Below are 22493 nucleotides of genomic sequence, written 5' to 3'. Positions count from 1 at the left end.
ATCGATGCGAATTCTGAGCTGAGTTTCCGCGCCATGGACGAGCTTCCCCACCAACTCTTGCTGTACAAATCCGTCACGGTTTCTGTACAAATCTTACCGATCCAGGATTCTACTCGGAACTGAAGCAGGATAAATATCACGTGCCTGCCGTAACCAAAGCAAACGGTGTCGTACCGGCAATTCAAGCTCGGAGAAGTTGGGCCTGCCTGCGATTCATCGACACGGTACTACGGCATAGTATATCGACACGGTACTACGGCATAGTATGGCTACCAACGGCGGCGACGCACCGGCCGATACGCCGGCAGACGCGAGGCAATGCATATGTTCGCCCACGACGCACCCAGGCTCCTTCCGGTGCCGGCTTCACCGCGGCGCTGGCATGCCGAGGTCGGCCTCGTGCCAGCAGTTCGGCGCTGCTGCCGCGGCGCCGGGCTCCCGATCGCTCTGCTCCAGCAGCCACATGCGGAGGGCGGTGTTCCAGCAGCAGTTCGCGGTGCGCTCCACCACCGTCAACGGCGGCATGTCGAGGTCATCTTCCGAGCAGTTGCTCTGCCCTTCGGGCGTTTCAAGATCGGCGTCGTGGCAAGATTTCTTTCCCAAGGAGCGACCAGAACTCTGAACCAGGCTCCTCTTTTGGCGATGCCTTTAATCGAAAAAAGGCTGATCTTTTGGCTCTATTAAGTTACTGAAACTTCCATTGTAGCATGGGATGACCGTTTATTTTGTTGCAACGTTCATCCTTGTTTTGCAACATGCGACAACGCGTTTTGAATCTTTGCCTTTTGGCATAACAGCTAAACAATCTACGGTTCAGGTTCTGCAATGTGTGGCGTCCGAGCTATCCGTGCGTTTGCTACGGATGCAGTGCTCGGTGTTAGGCTGCCAGCGTACCAGCAGTACTGCTAATGATTTGATTTGGACATCCTCCGATTCGTTACGGGACCCGTTGCTGTGTAGAAGAGGAGAAACGGAGAGATCGGAGGCGATCGCTAGATCAAGAGATAGTCTCATACATGCACTTTAAAATTACGTGGGGATAACGTGTGGGTCATTTATATTATGAGGTATGTGCTAAAAGCTAGATCATTGAAAATATTGTCTCTTAAAGTGTTAGGGTACTAGCTCGTACCGTTGGAGGAGACCTGGCAAGGAAACACGCGAATCTGCGCCAGCGATTGCAGCAGGCTGGCAACGGCTCCTCCGGGTGTCGCCCTCCTCGGACCTCAGGTTAGCCGACCTCTCCCAGGTTTTGCAACGCCCCGTGTGCCCTTTGTCTGGGAATCCAAGAAAAAAGAAACACATGTGCCCTTACCAAACACCTGCGCAGCTCATCAGTTGCACGCACGCATGTTCCGATAATCAAATGCTTCGCCCAGTATTTTTGTGCTGGAGGAAAGCAAAGATCGGAACTCCTGGGCATCTAGCCAGGTGGAGGTGGAGTACAACGGCACCCAAGCATATTCTTTGGGAGCTTGATTAAACAAGCGCTTTGGAAGCTTCAATCTAGCACTGCCATCTAGTTTTCCAAAAGACATGTCCTTTGTTCGGGCATTACGTATGATTGTTGTTGAACAGCCTTTAGCGAGAACGAGCTGAATTGACCACAGAAAACGTACGGATTCTCGTAGAAAAAACCGAGCAACATCAGCATGGTTCTTTTTCCTTCGATTCTCTGGCTAACACTGATGTTCCCGGCGGGAATAGCTACAAACTCTCCCCAGTCACGGCTACTTAAAAAACACTAGACGGGACGTGCTACAAGGACTAACGTTTCACCCAATCCATCTCACCCTCTCCATGCAGATACATAGCCGCTTGGCCTCCACACGGTTTACACTGCTCTCACTCGGCGGTCTGCGGCCATTCATCCTTGCGCTTGCGAACGAATGAAGCTGTGAGCCTTTTTGGTGGAAAAGCTGGAAAGCTTTTCTGAAAATGTCACAAGAGAAAGCCGGTATTAGTAACCATAATTTATAGGGTTGTACACAAGTGCTATTACTGCTGCTGCTGCTGTTCACCAAAAAATCGAATTTGATTTAGGGAGTGATCTTTCTAGCAAAGTTAAGTCGCGAATTCGCAAACCTGCCTAGCTTTGTACTTGCAATGATATGTTGAAAAATAACTAAAACTTAGAAGGGTTGGGTACCAGGAGAAGTTTCAAGAATAAAAGAGCTTAAGAGCAGTACTTGCCTGATCTTCTACGTTCCTATTTGCGGGACTCCACCAGAATGTAAACTGGTTTTCCGTTGAGCTTGTAAAAATCCTGCATATAAAAATTACAAGCCCTGTTATGAGATATGCTGGACCAGTACACCTTGCTACGCCTCTCTTTTATTAAAGAAAAAACTGAATCAACCAAGGTGACTTTAAGAAAAAATAGTCATCCAAATTCGCCTAAAGGAGGATAGGAGGCGAACTTGGGTGTACTAGGCTAGATCCACGCTCTCTTTCATCATATCCGGAAATATCGTCATGCTATATATGCTAGATTCCAAAGAGTGCAGCTCTTACATATTACTTTTGTTGTGGCCAATGGCTACCCTATCCATAGGAAAGGTACATGGTCATTCGGCATTTAAACTAAGGTAAGCTGTTGCCATCCATTTATGAAAAACTAAGCCCTGACCATACTTACCTATATCACTGAAAGTTACAGCCTAAGGATAGCCATAGGTTGTTTGATCTTAGAGTTCTAGAGTTTTACTTATCAGCTAGCTGATCTTGTTTCATTCTTTTAAAGAAATTATCTGTAGTCACATGTAGACTAGTTCTTTTTTTTTTTTTTAACTCTGGTCATGTTCTAAGAGGCTTTGCTTCCTTCAGACTGAGTTAAAGGTGGAATATTTCGGAATTCCTCAGTTTCCTTCAACAAACTGCGCGTGTAAAGAGTATATTTGTGGACCATGACAAAAAAAGAATATACATATAGGTACCTTAAACTTGGGAAGCCCAATGAGGCATGCACACTCAACCACGTCAGCTCCCGCGCGTTCTGGAAATGCAAATAGTTTGAGAAGGCATGGAAAGGTTAGTGAAAAGCCATTTTCTTTCTCTAACTTCTTTATTTAGAGGGAGAGTTCTCAAAACTCATGATATAACGGAGAACTCAGTACCTAAACGACAGAACATACGCTGTTCGAATAATGTAAAGATCAATGGCTATGTAATAGTCTATGGAAAAAAGATTTTGTAAACTGAATAAGAAGAGGAAAGAGAGGACTTCTAAAACAGTGACAAAGCTTGTTTGATTATTCTATGAGACATGAGTGCTCAATTCTTATCCACAAACTTTTCACTTGTAACATAAAAAATCGCGATTGTGCATCCAGTCTCATCGAAATCATGCCTATAGGTAATTAGCTATCCCATAGGACGCATCATTCAGACAAGATTTTGTCCTCTGAATAAACAGTTTGTCCCGCTTAAGGACAAACTTCGATTGTAGTCAAAAGAACATGATGCCCTCCACTCTACATGCCATCACTAAGTTGTTGAGATGCTTGTCAACACCACATGATACTCAGTGTACTTTTTTTACGCAACAATCTCTGAATTAGTATGCAAAGTACAGCCTTGATCAACAACCAAGTCTGGAACTAAATTGGAGTCCTTATAAGTTTCTCACTCTAGACATATAAAAAGTGAGAAGCCTTGATCTACTTTTTTCTCTGTCTGAATCCATTGTCAGTACCAGACAACGAACATCAACAACGAAGATATGTGCAGCACCTATATATCTCTAAATTTTTTTTATGCTGATTTTTATCAAGTAGATGGATTGCATTTGCATATGTATCAGATTGAACATAGCATGTGATTAAGAAGGTACTAACCAAGAAGTCTTATTGCAGCAGAAAGAGTTCCACCAGTTGCAACCAGATCATCAACAACCACTGCGCGCTCCCCCGGTTCAATAGCTCCAACATGCATCTCCAAACAATCCGTCCCATACTCAAGTACATAACTTTCAGAAAATGCATCACCTATAATATTGTAAAAGCAGCAATCATTAGGACATCCTCAAACTGTAACAAAAGCTGCATTTTACAGTTCAATCTAGCTAGTTATGGTTTTCTTTTGGACAAATAGTAGTTAATATACATTTATATGATGATACTTCCACACAGTAACAATCAGATGATATGATTTCTACGGCATGGCATGTCTTGGTATCTTTGGATTTCACAGTGCAATAAAAGCGACAACTCCATGCATCATAATTGTTTTCACTGATGTGGTTGATATGGCATGATATGGTTGTAAAGTATGTAGCATATTGGTGTTATATTCTTTTTCCGAAGTTGCTCTTTGCTTCCCCTAACAGGCTAACACTAATGAAGGCAAAATTGCCTGAAGTAAATGTGCCAAATTGTTACACTCTTTCCATTGCAGTGACCTAATATTTATAAATTTTGGTTCGTATTTGCTTCTTCAATGACATCACCTGGAAGCTTCTTAGGTTTACGCAGCGGTATGAACTTTGCTCCAATGGCCAGCGCAATGGCTGGCCCAAAGATGAAGCCTCTGGCTTCAATACCTAGCAAAATTAAGTTTGGGACAAGTATATGAAGTTAGAGTTGAGCATGATTACGGCCATGGTAAAAACAGTTTCGACATTCACCATGTGATGAAAAGAGTAACTTGATAACACAATGTGAGCAGTGATGTCTATGGTGCAAAAAAAAATAGAGGTCCTGGCTAGATAATGCCGTCCAAGAAAATGACACAAGGAATACGCGCACCGGACAAGCGATTGATGAACCAAATCCTCCAATCGAACAGCAACAGTCCAGCAGAAGTGGTGCTCTACTTGGCTGCTACCCAAGACAGCAGGAGATCGCTGCGCACATGCAGAGCCCCGAACGGGACCAGGCCCGTACGCGGGACTGGGAGTACAAGGGGAAGGAAGCACGACCATCGCTCGAACCGGCCGAGCCGACACCGCATGTGCACGCCTGGAGCCGTCCGATCAGGATCCCCGGCGGCGCCCCACCACCGGACCAGCCCGCTGCCCATCCCCCCCACACGGCGCCGGTCCCCGCCCCCCGGCACACGAGGTGCGTCTCGCTCGCGCTGTCGCTACTCATGAGGTCGCGCCGAGCTGCTGAGCTCGGTCGACCGATCCCCCCAATCAGCAGCCGTCTACATGCCCTCCGATCCTGGCATTGAATGCGCCGGATTCCGGTGGACCACCGAGCCGAGGCAAAAACCCCCCGCCGGCCACCCGGGGCGCCGTGGCGTGGCGCGGTGCGGCGCGGCCGGACGCGACCCGAACCTGATGCGAGACCGGCCGTCTTTGGCTGGGCCATGGCATGCGGCCATAAACCAATGCACACGCCCGCGCGCGCACGTAGCGAGGAGACCCCAGACCTGACCTCGTTGCTACCTTCTCGGCTTCTCCCTTCCCCTCCCAAGCGAGCGGCATTGGAGGATTGGACTTGGACCCCCTGGATTTATTGCCCAGGGCCGGAAGCCCAGAACGCCAGATGGTATCACCAATCTTTCAGGACTCGTATCAACATTGAACTCACCTAGTACCCGAACTGCTGCGCAGCTGCTGCAGTTGCCGGGAGCTTTAATTTACAGCAAACAGTAGGAGTAGGAGCAGTAGATTGGAGGCGAGGGTAAAAAAAATTGGCGTAGGTGGTGGTGACGGTCATGACATGACCTGATCGGCCGATCACAACGAACGAACGACAAAGCGTGGGGGACAAAAGGAGCACGGAAGATCTGCCCCAAAGATATTACGGAATCTCAGAACACCGCCGCGCCGCGGCCAGTCCCAGTGCCCCCAGCGCCAGGGATTGACGCCAGCAACGAGCGGCCGGCGGCAAGGGCAGCATGGGCATTAAAGAACGAGAGGCGGGCGGGCGGGCGGGCGAGCGGCCGGCACCGGGTGTCGTGAACGGCCGTGCGCGCCGAGCGGGTCATCACGAACCATGATGAACCAATGATGATTTGGCTTTGGTGGGTGGTTTCCGATTCGGTTTGATTTTACCTGCGACGGCGGCGATGTCCATGCCGCGGTAGCGCTCGACGAACATGTCCACGGCGTCCTTGAACACGGCCGGCCGCAGCAGCAGCGGCGTGATGTCGTTGAACATGATCCCTGCATGCATGCGCGCCGGCACCGGCCGGGAAAAGAGAGATGAGCAGCCATGCCGTACCCGAGAGCCCGATCGAGGTCTCGCGCGTCCGCGCGTGCGGTTTCGAGGTCAACCGAATGATTATGTTCGGGACGAGACGAGACGAGAAGGCGGGTGCGGAGGTCCGGACCTGGCTTGGGGAAGTGGGGGACGACGCGGATGGCGTCGGAAATGCCCTGGAGGCGTGGGTCCCCGGCGGCACGGCCCGCCTTCTCCTTGGCCGCCGCCGGCGCCTCGTCCACCACCGCCATGGCGTTGTTGCCGCCGCCGGCGTTGTTGTTCTCCTGCTCCCCCATCTCACGCTCCCAGACCAGGTCTCCGGCCTCACTTCGATGCAAGAAGATCGACACCGGCCAGTAGGCAGTAGCCCTTCCCCTCACCTGGCTCTGGCTGCTTGCTCCCTCCCTCGATCCTCACTTCCTGAGCTCCTCCTCCTCCAGCTGTCGCTTTGAGCGGCAGCTGGGGGCGTCTATAAATAAACACGGGAAGCCAAGACCAGGTACAGCCGCGGGGTGGCCGTAGCTCAGTGGATGCGCGCGAGATAGAGAGGGGAGGAGTTGTTTTTTTTTTTATCTTTGTTATCCTTTGATTGAAAACCGGCCGCCGGGGGACCACCGTGGCGCTTGCGCAGTGCAATGCGTAGAGAAGGCGATGGCGATCCCAGTTTAGCCTCACCTCACTCACTCTAGATGGTCGTCACTGGTCAGTGCCCGGTGGCCAAACCTCTTTCTCCGTCTCTCTCCTCCCGATCCCCTCCCTGTTCACGAGTAATATGCCCAGCAGTAGCCGTGTCAGCATTGGAGATTTTGCTACCTCTACTAGCCTGCCGTGGGCCGCGGCTGCCGCTGTGTGGAAATCTTATGCCAGATTTTGCCTGAAGCTAGCCACCAGATACGAACAGTGCAGCAGCAGCGGCTACACTAGCCAGACGGCCGGGACACCTTTCACCAGGCCTACTAGCCCCTTGCATTTAGCTTGCATGCTTGCGATGTGCGTACGCGACTAGGCGAGCGAGTGAACGGGCAAGCGAGGATCCGATGCTCGCACCCGTCCGGCCATCCCCCTGCATGCATGACGACTTTTCTTGCAGGGAATGGCTCGTGACACGTCCACGCAGTGCCCGGTGCCGTTGGTGTACGGGGCACACCGTGTGCGCGTGTGGTACACTAGTGATCGATGCTGCCGAATCCAACAAGAGAATCAAATGGCACGTACGCGTTCACAAATGGACAAGATCCGGCCGCTACAAGTTACATGCATTTCCGACCAATGAGCAAACCTTGTACCGAACCGTGGAGACTTTGATTAGCTCCAAGGCAAGGCATCGGTATTTTGGACGGTGCCAAACTAATGGGAATCAAATGGTAGTACCGAGAACTGTAGGCGTGGCGCTAACCTGTGGTCTAGCTGCCGCGCTGAAGCCGCTGGCTGCTGCTCCGTCCAGAGCTAGCTAGCCAGCACAGAGCAAATCTTCCCGCGCGATCCCGTCGAACAGTGCCCCGCACTGACGCCGCGGATTTGGCTGAGAGCTCCGGCATCGCGTCGTCTTTTCCGCCCCCCACACTGAATCATCGCCTTGTGATTCCCGCGCTGCGGCGTGACTGCACTGCACTGCATCCCTGTACGCGCGGGGCGCAGTACCTGCGCTCGTACGCGCAGCTGCATGCGTGGCCGGCCTATGACCTCAGCAGTGGCCGCCGCGCCCGGCCCATCCATCACCTCACCAGGGCTGCCGCTGCGCCTTATCCGCAGCGCGAGCGCGAAGAACCTAGCCTAGCGCGGAGCTGGGCCGGCGTAGCCTGTGGTCCTCGCCGGAGATGCAGTCACGCGACGGAGTGCACGACGGGATCGGGATGGGATTGGCATCGGCCAGGGGCCAGGGGCCGAAGAGCGAGCGGGCGGCAACAGGGGTGGGCACACGGGGGAGGCGGCGCAGAGGATGGCGGGGCAGGAGGAGCTTTCGACCTACAGAGGATTTCTGGGTCAGCGAGCCCAGAGCGAGCGTATCCGCTGGCAGTGAGATCCGGGATATTGCCGTGGGCCCGCCTTGCCCGCTCCCGCATCAAATGTTGAACAAAGTGGGGGGAGACGGCGAGACGCGAACATTTTGGTAGGCCTGCGGCCTGCGCCGTAGGTTTGGACCCAAGCTCGGGTCATGCTACGTGATCCCGTACAATCAAGCTGGGCTAAACACGCCTACATGGCCGGTTTGTCAGAGTTTGACATGGTTCACCTCCCACGACGTCGGTAACATCTGATTATTTTCACAGTAAACCAATGTCTAGTCTGGACATATTTACAAACGATGCTCGGTTTTCATAGCAGTTGGATCAAGATTCCATGGTTACCATTTTTTTTTTCTTCTCCGAGCTCTACTCACCTCTAGCTTCTTCTCCTAGAGCAAACTCAAACTTTGGATGAAGCCCCCATTCTAACCATTCGCCTTTGTTTTTGGGCGGAGTGTCAGTAAGGAAACTGCTTGACTCCCCTCCTTCCCCTGGCCGTGCGAACCTGGCTCCGCCAAGGTTGTCACTGGCCACCACTCATCCGTCGATCTACGTCAATCGTGGTAAATAGCATCCTCGTTATATATCTTGCCGAGTCTGTACCTACTACCAATGAGCTAGCCCACATCACCCAAAACCCTTTAAGCAGCGGATAGACTTTAGTGAGTCCCCACCCAAACCCTAATTCTCCAACTTGGGCCCCATATGTTCATAGGAGATAATGGAGGAGGTTCATCATAATCGAGAGCTAGAAGGAAACATAGATAATTGTTCTTATCCGCTTAGTATGGCCTCCTGGCGTGGCTAGTCTTAGTGAATATTTTGATGACGTATTACCATTTAAAGGGACAAAAAAGGAATGATGTGTTTTATTGATCACTTTTAGATTGGAAGCTTGAGGTGTGCTTGTATTTGTGGATTGAGGTGACGAATTTGTTGCCAACACATGCTTGGATGAAGTGGAAGTGTAGAAAATGAACAAGTAGAAGCGAGGAAGTGGAGTGGAAAGAAAATATGGGGATCAGTCAAGGACATATGATGCAACTGTAAGAGTTTCGGAGAACGTGGTTGCCTATCTTAGCTCGCCACGGTTACGTGTTTATATAGCAAAGAAATTACAAGAGTTTGACTTGATTACAATCTAGAGTCCGATGATAGTTCCTCAGTTATCTCTAATCCAAGTCCTATAGGTTTACAATCTCAATATCTTTAACACTCTCCCTCAATCTAAACCTTCCAAAGCTTTCTTCTTCTCAAGGTTTAGATTGCTTCTAAACTCTTCAAATTTCCGAACTGGTAACGCCTTGGTAAAGCCATTGGCAAGCTGGTCATTGGAAGGAATAAACCTGACCTACAACTGTTTGTTGGTTACTCTTTCTCTCACAAAATGAAAATCAATTTCAATATATTTGGCACGGGCATGAAACACTAGATTGGCAGACAAATATGTAGCATCAAGATTGTCACACCACAGACACGGAGTTTGATCAAGACCAACTCCTAACTCGGCCAATAAAGATTCTAACCAAATAATTTCAGCTGTTGCATTTGCCATTGACTTGTATTCAGCCTCTATACTAGACCTTGCTACTGTCACTTATTTTCTTGCACTTCATGAAATAAGATTACTTCCAAAATATATAGCAAAACCACCTGTTGATCTTCTATCATCCACATTACCTGCTCAGTCAGCATCAAAAAATGCACTAATCAATCGAGAGCTAGATCTTTGAATCTTTAATCCAACATCAACTATATACTTTAAATATCTAAGTATCCTCTTTACTGCTGACCAATGGACAGTAGTAGGCGAGTGCAAGAATTGACAAATTTTATTCACAGAATAAGCAATGCTAGGTCTTATAAGAGCCAAATACTGAAGAGCTCCCACAATACTTCTGTACCTTGTACTATCTTCTGTACCAAGGAACTCTCATGTATGCCTAATAGATAGCTGTTCTGAAGCCGAAAGTGGAGTAGGTGTAGGTGTAGGTTTGCACTTTGTCATTCCAACACGCGCTAATATCTCCTGAGTATACTTTCCTTGAGATAAAATAATACCATCTCCAACTTTACTTACTCCAATGCCTAAGAAGTAATGCAAATTACCCAAATCTTTTAAAGCAAAATCTTGTCTCAGATTGTGAAGTAATGCTGTCATAGCCTCCTTTGAGGAACTGGTCACAATAATATCATCAACATAAATTAGCATATAAATTGTTACCTGTCCCTTTTGATAAATAAACAAGGAGGTGTCTGACTTAGAAGCTAAAAATCCTAGCTTATAAAGTTTGGAGCTCGACCTTGCATACCAGGCCCGTGGCGCGTGGAGCTTGTTTCAAGCCATAAATTGCGTTATCCAACTTACACACAAAATTAGGCATACTAGGATCTTCAAATTCTAGTGACAGACGCATATAAACCTCTTCTTCCAGAACACCATGCAGAAACATATTTTGAACATCTAATTACCTCAAACACCATCCTTTAGATATCGCAATAGACAAAACTAGCAATTTTAACAACTGGACTAAATGTATCCTCGTAGTCAATGCCATACTGTTGTTTAAAACCTTTTGCTACTAAGCGTGTGTTGGGGGGAAATATTAACGACTTTCTTATATTTCTTAAACGACGGACATAAGGGTCCGGGCCCACCTGCAGCTATAGTGACCCCCGCCGACTTGTCTCGACCCCCGGGTCACAGGGTCGGACGCGCCCGACCCCCCGAGACCGCTCCTCTTCCCTGCCGAGAGAGTTCCACCTCGCCCAACCCCCGGGCGAGAGGGGTCGGGCGTGCCCGACCTGTTGCGCCCGATCCCTCGCAGCAGGTCTCCGCCTCGCCCGACCCTGGGCGCAAGGGGTCGGACGGGAGGGCGCGAGGGGTCGGGCGCACCCGACCCCTCGTCACAAGGCTTCGTCTCGCCCGACCCCGGGCGCTAGGGGTTGGACGTATCCGGACCCATAGGATAGAGCTTCATCTCGCCCAAGGACGTGCGTGGACCAGCGAACGAGGGCGCAGATCTTGTGGGCCCCCACCGATCTCGCCATAAATGCAACCGATGGGGGGGCGTTCGGAATACGGCTCTGACACACGGAGAGGCGCCCGCGCGTCCTCGACGTGACCCGCCGAAGTTTTTGGGCGGCGCACTACTACCACGACTGCACAGGGCTATAGCTGCACCGTCCTAACCCTACTACCCTGTGACATTCATCTTAGGGCACTCATTGCCCATGCTGCAAGGTGCGCCGCCCAGTTTCCCGCTCGGCCTGGTGGTAGGGGCGTGTTAGCCGCACCCCCCGGCCAGCACGCGTGGCTACAGTGGTCGCCCATCGTCCGCAACGTGCACGGCTACGGTGGCCAGTCATCATCATCAACTCGCACGGCTACAGTGGTCGGTCGCCACGCACGTCTCGCATGCTCGGCTACAGTGGCCGACCGCTGGGTCATCGATGGGACCCAACGGCAACCCCAGTGGCTCAGCTTGTCTCCCTGTACTTTACCTTCCTTGCTCCCCTTTTTTACTCCCCTTTACTCCTAGCTCGATTGTAATTCCCATGTCCTCCCTACGCTATAAAAGGAGGACCAGGAGGCTCGAGAAAGGGACGGCTCTGGAGCGAACCGGATGTCCCCCGACTAACAACCCTTTCACACGAGCATCAGTACACACCCACAGAGACTTGGGACCAGCTTCCCTCTCTCGCCCGTTTGTAACCCCTACTACAAACTCCACACGAGTAACACGAGCAGCCTCCCACACTGGATGTAGGGCAATCCTGCCCGAACCAGTATAAACCCCGTGTCCCCTCGTGCAACCATCCGGGGAACCGGATGTCCCCCGACTAACAACCCTTTCACACGAGCATCAGTACACACCCACAGAGACTTGGGACCAGCTTCCCTCTCTCACCCGTTTGTAACCCCTACTACAAACTCCACACGAGTAACACGAGCAGCCTCCCACACTGGACGTAGGGCAATCCTGCCCGAACCAGTATAAACCCCGTGTCCCCTCGTGCAACCATCCGGGCCTAACGCGCATAGAAAACAAATTTACTTGCCGGAGTCTTGACCCGTGATTCTTGACACCAACAACGTGCTTTGTATCTATCTATTGAACCATCAGATTTCTTCTTGATTTTATAGTATTAGGAACCAAGTGCCATATTTGATTCCTTAGTAATGTCGTATAGTATTCTTGCATAGCTCTCTTCCGGTTAGTATCTCCCAATGCTTCATCTACTATTTATGGTTCACCTGTAACACAAAAATTTCCAAACCGCACAGTGCCATCAGTGAATTTTTTCGGTTTGACGATACCACTTTGAAGTCTTGTCCTGGGTCTTTGCAACTCTGGTGTCGCAGCTGCATGTGATGAAACACCATAGTATCCGTAGGATTTTCCCGTGCCGCATCTGATCCATCGCTGGTCGCAAAAGATTCAGAGTCAGCTGGAAGGCAACGTGGCGACGACAGGCTGGCGGACGCGAGATGAGCACGCGCTGGCGTGGGAGAGTCACGCGCTCCCACGCTGCCCCCACGCGTCGCGGAGTCATTGGCGCCTGGGATGCCGTGGCTGGGCGAAGCAGGCCCGTTGGCCCCGACAAGATCCACCTAGGATCTAGAACCGGATCCTGCTGTCGGATTGTCTTGAGATCAGACGCTCGGATCCGGTGCGGCTTCAGGTGGTGTTGCCGTCGTTTTTAAGCAAGAAACTTCACCAGAAATTCCACAATTTCCTCCACCATCATCTGAATCATCCTCATCATCATCACTAGACAAAATATTAGTAACATTTGAATCATCCTGATCATCATCACTAGAAAAAATATTAGTAACATTTGAGTCAACACAATTTACATCCCCAAGTAGATGCGATGGTAGAAGAAGGATTTCTTTGCGAAGGAAGGCATCAGCATTAGGATGGAGATTAGCAAAGGGAAAAATTTGGTCATAAAAAACAACATCTCTGGAGATATAAACCCGGCCAAAAGAAACTTCCAAGCAATTGAAGCTTTTGTGCTGGGAGCTATATCCAAGAAAAATACATCGAATAGATCGGAAAGAAAGTTTTTGAGCATTGTATGGACGCAAATTAGGCCAACAAGCGTAGCCAAAAACACAGAGATCATTATAGTTCGGTTGCTCTTTGAAGAGAACTTCAGTTGGCGTGCGAAAGTTTAGAACTTGGCTAGGCAAGAGATTGATGAGATAGGTGGTAGTAAGAAAAGCTTCGTCCCAGAATTTCAAGGGCATAGATGCATTTGCTAAAAGGGATAGACCTACTTACACAATATGACAATGCTTTCTTTCAGCAGCTCTGTTTTGCTGATGAGCATGAGGAAAAAAAACTCTATGAGATATACCAATCTGCTGAAAAAAGAATTAAGCTTCTCATACTCTCCTCCTAGTCTGATTGAATAGATATAATTTTCTTGTCAAATTTCCTTTCAACCATATTTTGGAAGTTTTGAAAAACTTGAAACACATCGAATTTGTTTTTGAGAAGGTATACCCACGTATACTTGTTGAAGTCGTCTATAAAGCTTACATAGTAAGAGAAATGCCCAACAAAAGTAGGTGCCGCCCCCAGACATCAGAATATATCAAATCAAGGGGAGAAGAAGACAAGCTATCTGATTTTGAGTAAGGAAGCTAGTGACTTTTAGCCATTTGACAAGCATCACACACCGAATTATTATTCTCATTTGGAGAGTAAGGTAACTTATTGTTTCTAAGCACACGATGTACAATGGGGAAAGCTGGATGACCTAATCTACTATGCCACCTTGAAGAGGAGGGTTTATTGATGCCATAAACTTGTTTATTTTCCTTCAGAAGGATTTGCAGCTATTGGATAGAGACCGCCCTTGCATCTACCTTGATGGATGATTTTCTTCATTTGCTAATTCTTAATAAAGAATGAATCAGGGTGAAATTCTATATAGGCATTATTATCAGATGTAAAATGATGAACAAAAACTAAGCTCTTGCTAGCGGTAGGAACATGGAGAATATTTTTGAGATGCAAATGTTTACTTGGGTATGTAAAATTGTGTGCCCAATATTAATTATTGTCATACCTGATCCATTAGTTGCTTGGATTTGGTCACGATCATTGTATTTGTCACGAACGGTCATCTTCTCAAGCTCTCCAATAATGTGATCAGAAGCACCGCTATCCATGTACCAATTTGTATCTACTCCATACCCAGCTGAGGCAGCACCGACGGTCTTGGAGAATTGCTGCTCTTCTTCGTCTTCGTCATATCTATACCAACAAGAAGGTGCTTCATGGCCAACCTTCTTGCAAATCGACACTTGCTATACTTGCCTCCTTGCCTTGCCATGTTTGGGCCACTGGAACCTCCACACTGTCCACGGCCACGGTTTCCACGACCAAAGTTTCCACCACCATGGCCCCGATAATTATCTCGTCCTCTTGAGACAGAGTTTGCAGATGAATGATAGTTGTTTCCTTGTCCTTCAAGAAGCATCTCAAGACGAGTATCATAGGCCATCAATTGAGCATAAAGATCACTAAGGGTGATGGGATCAGATCAGCCCATAACAGATGAAACGACAGGATTGTAATTATGATCTAAACCAGCAAGAATATGTGAGACCATCTCGTTATCATCGATTACTTTACCGGCAGCAGCAAGTTCATCTCTTAGACCTTTCATCTTGGTGAAGAACGCCATCATGGACGTGCTTCCCTTGAGGTGGAGAGCTGCATGCGCAAGTTTGTTGCTCACGCATGGGATCTGGTAGAGAACATAGTGTCCAATGCCGTCCATACTTCGGCTGCCGTTGCTAAAGTTGCTACCTAAGCACATCTTTGGTGAGGCTGTTGTTCAAGTAGCTAAGAAGTTGCTGGTCCTTGACCACCCAGCTTGTATACTCTGGATTGGGGACAATCTTCTTCTCAACCTCCATCGTCATCGGGGGTGCCGGTGTTGTCTCGTCTAGGTAGCCCATCATCTGAGCTGCTCGGATACTAGGAAGGATTTGAGCCTTCCAAAGCACATAATTTTCCCTGGTTAGTTTCTCAGAAATCGTTGGGCCAAGTGCTAGGGGCGCCGCATTTGAGGAGGACGCTATGGGTGTTGTTGAGGCTAGATGTTTGTGGGAAGAATGGCTTTGATAACCATGTAAGAGTTTCGGAGAACGTGGTTGCCTATCTTAGCTCGCCACAGTTACGTATTTATATAGCAAAGAAATTTAATCAATCTAGAGTTTAAACCAATTATAGTTCCTCGGTTATCTCTAATACAAGTCCTATAGGTTTACAATCTCAATATCTCTAGCAGCAACAACATGGTGGCGGCGAAGTCAATAATGCATATGGTCTAGAGGTGGCATGGCAGTATCGGCACGATTGTAGTTGGCTAAGGAAGTGAGAAACATTGACGACGACATATAGGGCTCAAAATTGAAGGTTAGATGATGTGTTTTATACCGAGCCACAAGGAGGGCAGGATAGTATGCATCGTTTGCACGTCCAGTCGTATTGAGCTAGAACCTAAAGATAGCCAATGAAAACGTACCCTTCTAAGCTAGCACCAAAATGAGTGAACCAAATGCTTGCTTGCTCAACTAGATAAAAGTGTTGACATTGCTGAAAGGAAAAGATGGCGAAAAGATCAGAGCATATCTTTTTGATTGTCCCATTCGTCGGCTCAATGCGCAACACCCTTTGCTCAACTAGATAAAAGGGATTGATGGGCCGGTCCATTCCATTTCGCAAAAACAAAAAATGATTAAGTTTGAAGTTAGGATAATCCAGCATCACCATCTTACTCAAACCAAATGCCCTATAGCTAGCGGGAGAACATAAATATTTTAGCTTGTGAAGGATTGTTGCGTCCTGCTTGGATATTAGTATGTTCGTGATTCGACCCATGCAGTTGTCCATTCATGTGATGTCCTCACTCCTCAGGTACAAAAGATCTTGTCCCCATTTTCTCTCCGTGAAGAGAACTGTCTGTTTTAAGCGACGACGATCCTGATGCCGCACAACGGAAAGTGGAGAAAAAGCGGAAGGGAAGCAATCTGTTCCAGATTCAGAAGGAACAGGCACATATGCCGATATGCGCATTGCACACACACTGGCTTTGGCAGGCACACCATGACGGGTGGAATCTTTCCCGAACTGCCCAACAGGGACGTAAGCGTAGCATCCGTCGTCAGCTTTTTACACCTCCTCCTCCCCACCCAAAAGGCCGAAAAGGCCCCAAGCGTGCGTAGACAACACATGGAAGCAGCACCGTCTGTCTCTTGGTGCCCGGCCGTGCCCATTTTTCTCGTCGAGAGCTATTAGTCAGACGATGTTACGAAGAAATCGTTCGTGTGATCAACATGACAACATCTAAGCATACGACACGATAATCCAGAGGAAACTGGACCAGCTGCAGCAGTTTCAGGAGCAGTGTACGTGAGCGTGAAGTGTGACTGTTCCCGGAGGAGGACGGATGCACGCCAAGGTTTCGCGGCCGGCCGGCCGGAGGTCCGGGCATATCCGGGGCGCACTCACCCGTCGCGCTCGGCTCGTCCCTCACCACAGCCGCCGAAAGGGACCTCACGCTCATCTCATCTCACTCACCTCCGTCGTGTGGGACGGGAGGGACGACCCGGCTGGCAAGTCGTGTCGAAAAGCGGGGAGGTCAAGTTCAAGTTAGCGGCGGGTCGAGACCGGCCCGCTTGCCGGCGGCACCGCACCAGATCGGCCCCCCAGGCTCCATGCATGCGGCGTGCGTGGGTGGGGGCGGGTGGGCGTGGGCGCCGCTGTTTTTTCTGGTGTCCCTGAGAAAAGGTTGACGAGGCGCGGCCAGGGGCGAAGCTCAATATAGTTTGGGGGGTGCAAATGCACCCACGCCAAAAACAAAAGTAAGAGCTAACCATCTTGTTTTACCCCATATGCACCCCCCTAAGTCCAACTCTATGCACCCCCCAAGGCCACAGCCGCGTCAGCGTGTTCTCTGGTCTGTGAGCGAGGTAGCGTTCAGCTCAGCATGCATGATTGTGTACGTATCAATTATCCATCAATCCTCCACATCTAGAGCTTTCCTACTCACTCCCTTTGCTCGTTTCCCACCCACGCTGAAGCCATCACGATACCTCCAGATGGGCTGCTCGGCTGCTCAAATGTTGTTTGTTTTGGAAGTTCTAAACTACTAATTATATTGTCTCTTTATCTTTTTCCAGTAAAAGCATCCAATTTTGCAAAATAATGTTTCATTGTATGATCACTGGTTCGGCAGGAGCCAAAAAATGGGTTGCTTATCTAGTGAGTAGTAGCTTTTGTTGATCTGTAGAGTGTAGGGTTCCAGGTTCTTCTGTTGTAGTAAATACCGTGCAATATAGTGTTAGGCCGTATGTTATATGTTGAAAAAATAACTGCTGGTTTTAGATTCAATTTTTGGATTCTTGCGAAAAAGAATTGGAGAATTGTAATGGAATTATTTCACATAAGAGAGAATAAATTTGAAGGGAGTATTTGAATTTATGTTATCGCTTTGACATTTGTATGTATTAATCTAATAATGATAGATAAATGGATGACATCGTTAAGCTTAAGCCTAACAGCTAGTTTAGTACAATAAAGTATGAGATGTCAGATGCTTTGTTCACCTAATGCCCAACATTATTCGTGATTTTTTATCTTCTCCTCTTCCTTTACATTAACAATGTCATTAGTGACTTTTGAATACTTTTAGTGCTATTTACTACCTCCATATCGATTATTTGTCGCTGCAAGACTTTTAGTCACGATGTTTAACCATTCGTCTTATTCAAAAAATTATGTAATTACCATTTTATTTTGTATGTGCGACTTATTTTATCATCAAAGGTACTTTAACAATAACTTATCTTTTCATATATTTACAATAAATTTTTGAATAAGATGGTATTGCGAAGAAAATTTAATAGCAACAAATATTCGATATGGAAAAAGTGCATTGGTATCACTGTACTAGTGGTAAAGTGGCCCACCCTCTCAATTTTGCTCTAGCTTCGTCACTGGGCGCGACGACATCCGCATCGGGGAGGAAAGGAACGTGTCTTTTTTGGTGCTTTTGTTTGGGCATGCTCCCTCTTATCGTATTGGTGTACCGCGACGCATCGGCGGCGTCGCGTTTAGGCCTGGAGATCGAGGAGAAGGCCGCGGTCAAGTGAACGACACGGCTCGTGGCTCCGCGCTTGCTTCGGGCCTCGAGGGTGTTCCCAGTTCGCACTAGAGTGGATGCTGACCTTTCTCTCGGTAAGTTTGTGCCGTCGATTTTTCGGTAAGTTTGGGCATCTTTCTGTTGCGGTGAGCGGCGGAGAGAAGTTGTGGCGTGCGGTGTAACCGTAGCCGATTCTCTTCAGACTGAACGGAAACCATTAGCGTCAGCCGTCACCCGTCACTGGGAAAATCGATCAGTGCCTTTCTGGGAGAGGTAGCACCTTTTCTGAAAGGACTGAACGGGCTCAGGTCACAGCGACGCATCGCTGTTGCGCTTGGAAGCACGGCAGCTGATGCGCCATAAGCAAGAAGAGGGATGCAAGCTTCAACACGAAAGAAGCGCGCGCCTCCATTTCCACCACTCCACTCTGCACTACTTCCATCTTATCATGCACTACCGCCAATCCGTTTCGCTTAAGCCGTGCCATCGGCCATCCAAATCCAAGCGCAAACTTCCTCTCGACATAAAGAACGCTCTCTTCCCACAAGTTCAATAATGTCCAAACACAGACATCTGAAAAAAAGGTCCAAACACAGACCAAAGCCCCGAAGACTTTCATGTCCGGTTTGCACCACCAATGCACACGCCTTTTTACCGCCCTACGACCCAACACTCGTAGTAGCGCTCTCGTAGCATGGTCCCTGGTCGCCAACCGCCACCACCACGAACCGCGCCGACGACGGCGACGAGTCGCCCCAACCCAACCCCCAACAAAACAAGCAGCCCCCCTGCGCTGCGCGCCCCTTTCGTTTTCCCAAGGATCCGGCACGGGACGGTAAGATCCGCCGCGTACTCCTACCCCGCGCACCCATCCGCCAAAAAGGCCAGCACTGACCTTGCGTCTCGTCCCTCTCCGGTTTTAACCCCTTGCTCACTCATCAGAGAAATCGGAGCGCAGCGACTCCTGTACTGTGCGCGTGCTCGTCTCCGTGCCCGTGGCGTGTCCCGCGAGCGCGACCAGCCCCCACCGCCGGCCACCGGACACCAGCTGAGCCTCGAGACGACCGCACGCTGGCTGGAGGCCAGCCATGTGCCGGAGCAGCTGGAGTACTGGACCTCTCCCATCACAGCAGCCGTACGTGCTCCCAAGAACACGGAGGCACGGAGCAATTGGGCCAATAATGCGAGTGCTAATCCACCGGTTTATTTTTAAATGCGACGTGGTAATCCTGGGTCCCTGGGCGGCTGGCTGGGCAGCGAGCGGAGCTCGGTAGTCGGATATATAGTGCCTGTGCTCGTCGCCCAAGATACCAGGATCTCGGGAAAGCGAAAGACGGGCAGCGGGCACGACGTCTTTCTCGCCTCTTGTGTGCCTGCTGTCTGCGACTGCAACCGGCGCCGCGACGCCATTCGCCACCGGGGTTTGCCCAGTCAAGTGCTTGACTGCAATCAGGAGGCCAGCTCGATCTGGAGTTTAGCCGAATCAGGAGGCCTAATCCCAACAGATGGCATCAAGGCCACGGGGTTTTGCATTGGGAGACGGCACATCACATGATTGGCCTAGGGTGGCTACCTAGGCTTAGGCTACTGTCGTCAGGATCAGGGAGAGAGGGTGTCGTGTGTTATTTCGGGGCTGTTTGGATACGAGGTGCTAAACTTTAACAGTGTCACATCGGATGTTCGGATGCTAATTAGGAGGATTAAACATGAGCTAATTATAAAACTAATTGCAGAACCCTGTGCTAATTCGCGAGACGAATCTATTAAGCCTAATTAATCCATCATTAGCAAATGGTTACTGTAGCACCACATTGTCAAATCATGGACTAATTAGGCTTAATAGATTCGTCTCGCGAATTATACTCCATCTGTGCAATTAGTTTTGTAATTAGCTTATGTTTAGTACTCCTAATTAACATCCAAACATCCGATGTGACAGGTATGGTGTTTCCCAAACACCCCCGAACGTCGTGTTCGCTCGGCACGGATCTGCCCCCAAGATCCTCTATTGAATCCGCTGCCGCTTGGCCTACCGTGTCGACGACTGGCGCCACGGATCGTCATGCCACGCGCCGCGCTTTTTGACGTTAATCGGGGTTACTGTTTTCGCCTGTGCAACAAGACAGCGGCCGATGTTGGCGATAGCTAGTAGGAGCAAGTGATTACTGGCGCGGCATGAGTACACGGTCGCGACTCGCGAGCGTAATCGGGACACGCCTTTGCACAAAGAAGACGTGCGAGCGCTGTTCTTGACGAGCTTGAGTGGCGAAGACTGGAGACCGGCTGGCAGAAAGCGGAGAGAAAGAAAGAAAAGGCGGGCCATATCATGGACACAACTTGAGCTTCCTCTCTAGTGGACTGGCACTCATCAAATCTCACTCGAGCAATCTTTTCTGCATGGTGGACGCGGGTCATGGATGCATATATCTACAACCTCAAGTGAAAGGTACGATCATAAGGTATGATGTCAAACAAAGGAAAAAGGGTAAAAGGACGAGTGAAATTCGCACAGCCGTGCTCCCGTATCAAGCCCCGAAGAGGACAAAGATGGGGAATCAATGTAATGCTTCCATGTTACATGGAGATGTCACCCTTTTACAGATCTGACATGTACAGCACAACCCATTCAGGTTTGAATTCCCGGAATCGAGTAAATTCTCAAAAGTTACAAATCATAGGTCATTTGGTTCTGAAAAATGATTCATAGGCCACAACACAAGCCAAAGCCAAGAAAAATTACAGGAAGCTCGGATTTGATGTGCATAAGTCAATAACATCCCATTTCAGCATTTCTCAAAGAGTCGAGCTACGAGGGCACGGAAAAATGGCGCCAGACCAATGAACTTTTGCCTCTTCTGCTGCCTGCTTCTACATTATGATGCTAAGCTTATAAAACACCCATGCCAACATACTACAGGTACTTCCTTGCGAGGGCCCTGACCTTGGTATCAAAATGAGAAGATGTGATGCGAGAGCCAGGCAGGTAAAGCGGGTTGAGGAATATCTGCACAGCAATAAACAACCTTATATTATATACTACAAAATAAGTACTGTAGGTTGAAGTAAGGAAAATTTGGAAACTTCGTTTCAAAAAAAGAAGGCAATTTTGGAAACTATAATGCGTTCTATATACACTCCAGAATTCATCCCGGATACTGCATACAACTACACATCAGCATCAACTTGCAAGATACAGAATTAAAAAAGTGCCATCACAGTCATGAGAAAATTCAAATGAAAAAAATCGCATGATCACCAGCTACTGTTGAAAATGATGTCTGCCACAAAGAACAAGATAAATAGAGGCATCATAATTGAATACCATGTCCAGAGATAAACATGAATGCATTCAATCTAGAATGCATTGGGGAAATTCTCCTGACTGTAGATGACCAATAATTGTCTTACCTTGATGTAAAATTCATGGACCTCTTGAAAAAAGCTTTTTATTCCATCTTCACTACGTGAGTCATGAAGCAACATGAATCTGGTATGTGTCATACTAGCAGTTAAAGAAACAATAACACCATTATGATCAAACTTTGAAAAACGAAGATAATGATATATAGTCAATGTCATGTAAAACAACAAAAGGACTGTCGTTGTCACTTTTTGAAGGATATGACCAGCAGTTACATAAACAGACACCACAAGGTCATTGAATCTATCAACTGACTTCAGGAACCTGACAAAAAGAATGTAAAAGATTATAAGTTCTAGGTGAGGTAAACAATATATAAAATGTTACAGGATAACTTTGGGTTGTGAATTATTGTGTCCACATCCTACATTAAGACACAACCAATAAAATACTCACATTGCATTTGTGGTCCATGCTAGGTCCTGAACAACATCTAACGCAGCATGCAGGATAAACTGATGGTGATAAGACAGATCTTCCTTCTGCCACAGAAAGCAAATGCAAGATTAGGCATACATAAGACAGATCTTCTTTCTGCCACAGAAAGCAAATGGTAGGATTAGGCATACATCTTAGTAATACAGTACGGATATGTTACTTCATAAAGAAAAAAATTCCTGCCATAAAGGGTACAATTCTATATATCTATATACAGTGATACACACCACAGCTTTAGTCTAAACAAAGAAATTTTAGAGAAGTAAACTACTCCATGAAATATCTTAGCTTTGCTCTGTAAGGGATGGA

At 48.4% G+C, this 22493-nt stretch overlaps 2 protein-coding genes across 5 annotated transcripts in view; both read right to left on the bottom strand.

Moving 5' to 3' along the window:
- Window positions 1-1523: 1523 nt before the first annotated feature.
- LOC101754803 (adenine phosphoribosyltransferase 2) lies at window positions 1524-6632 on the bottom strand. The gene is made up of 7 exons (XM_004976090.3): window positions 6280-6632; window positions 6002-6112; window positions 4448-4540; window positions 3837-3986; window positions 2937-2995; window positions 2194-2266; window positions 1524-1932 (listed from the first exon to the last, which is right to left on the bottom strand). The coding sequence occupies exons 1-6, from the start codon at window positions 6443-6445 to the stop codon at window positions 2210-2212; spliced, it is 636 nt and encodes a 211-aa protein (XP_004976147.1). The 5' UTR covers window positions 6446-6632; the 3' UTR covers window positions 1524-1932; window positions 2194-2209.
- Window positions 6633-20873: 14241 nt separating this feature from the next.
- Window positions 20874-22493, bottom strand: part of LOC101754145 (trafficking protein particle complex subunit 2) — a 6793-nt gene continuing 5173 nt past the window's right edge. For 2 of the 4 annotated variants that reach the window (XM_004976089.3, XM_022828683.1), the window contains exons 3-6: window positions 22143-22225; window positions 21949-22010; window positions 21734-21819; window positions 20874-21329 (exon numbers count right to left, since the gene is read on the bottom strand). In XM_004976089.3, the coding sequence (XP_004976146.1) occupies window positions 21237-21329; window positions 21734-21819; window positions 21949-22010; window positions 22143-22225 (324 nt within the window). In that variant the 3' untranslated portion in view covers window positions 20874-21236. Of the gene's footprint in view, window positions 21330-21733; window positions 21820-21948; window positions 22011-22142; window positions 22229-22493 lie in introns of all 4 variants that reach the window. The other 2 variants (XM_004976088.3, XM_022828682.1) reach the window with 1 other exon arrangement.

Source organism: Setaria italica, chromosome VII (genome assembly GCF_000263155.2).
Source record: "Setaria italica strain Yugu1 chromosome VII, Setaria_italica_v2.0, whole genome shotgun sequence".
NCBI lineage: Eukaryota > Viridiplantae > Streptophyta > Magnoliopsida > Poales > Poaceae > Setaria > Setaria italica.
Note: the sequence above shows the minus strand (reverse complement) of the source record. Positions and strands in the feature narration are given on the sequence as shown.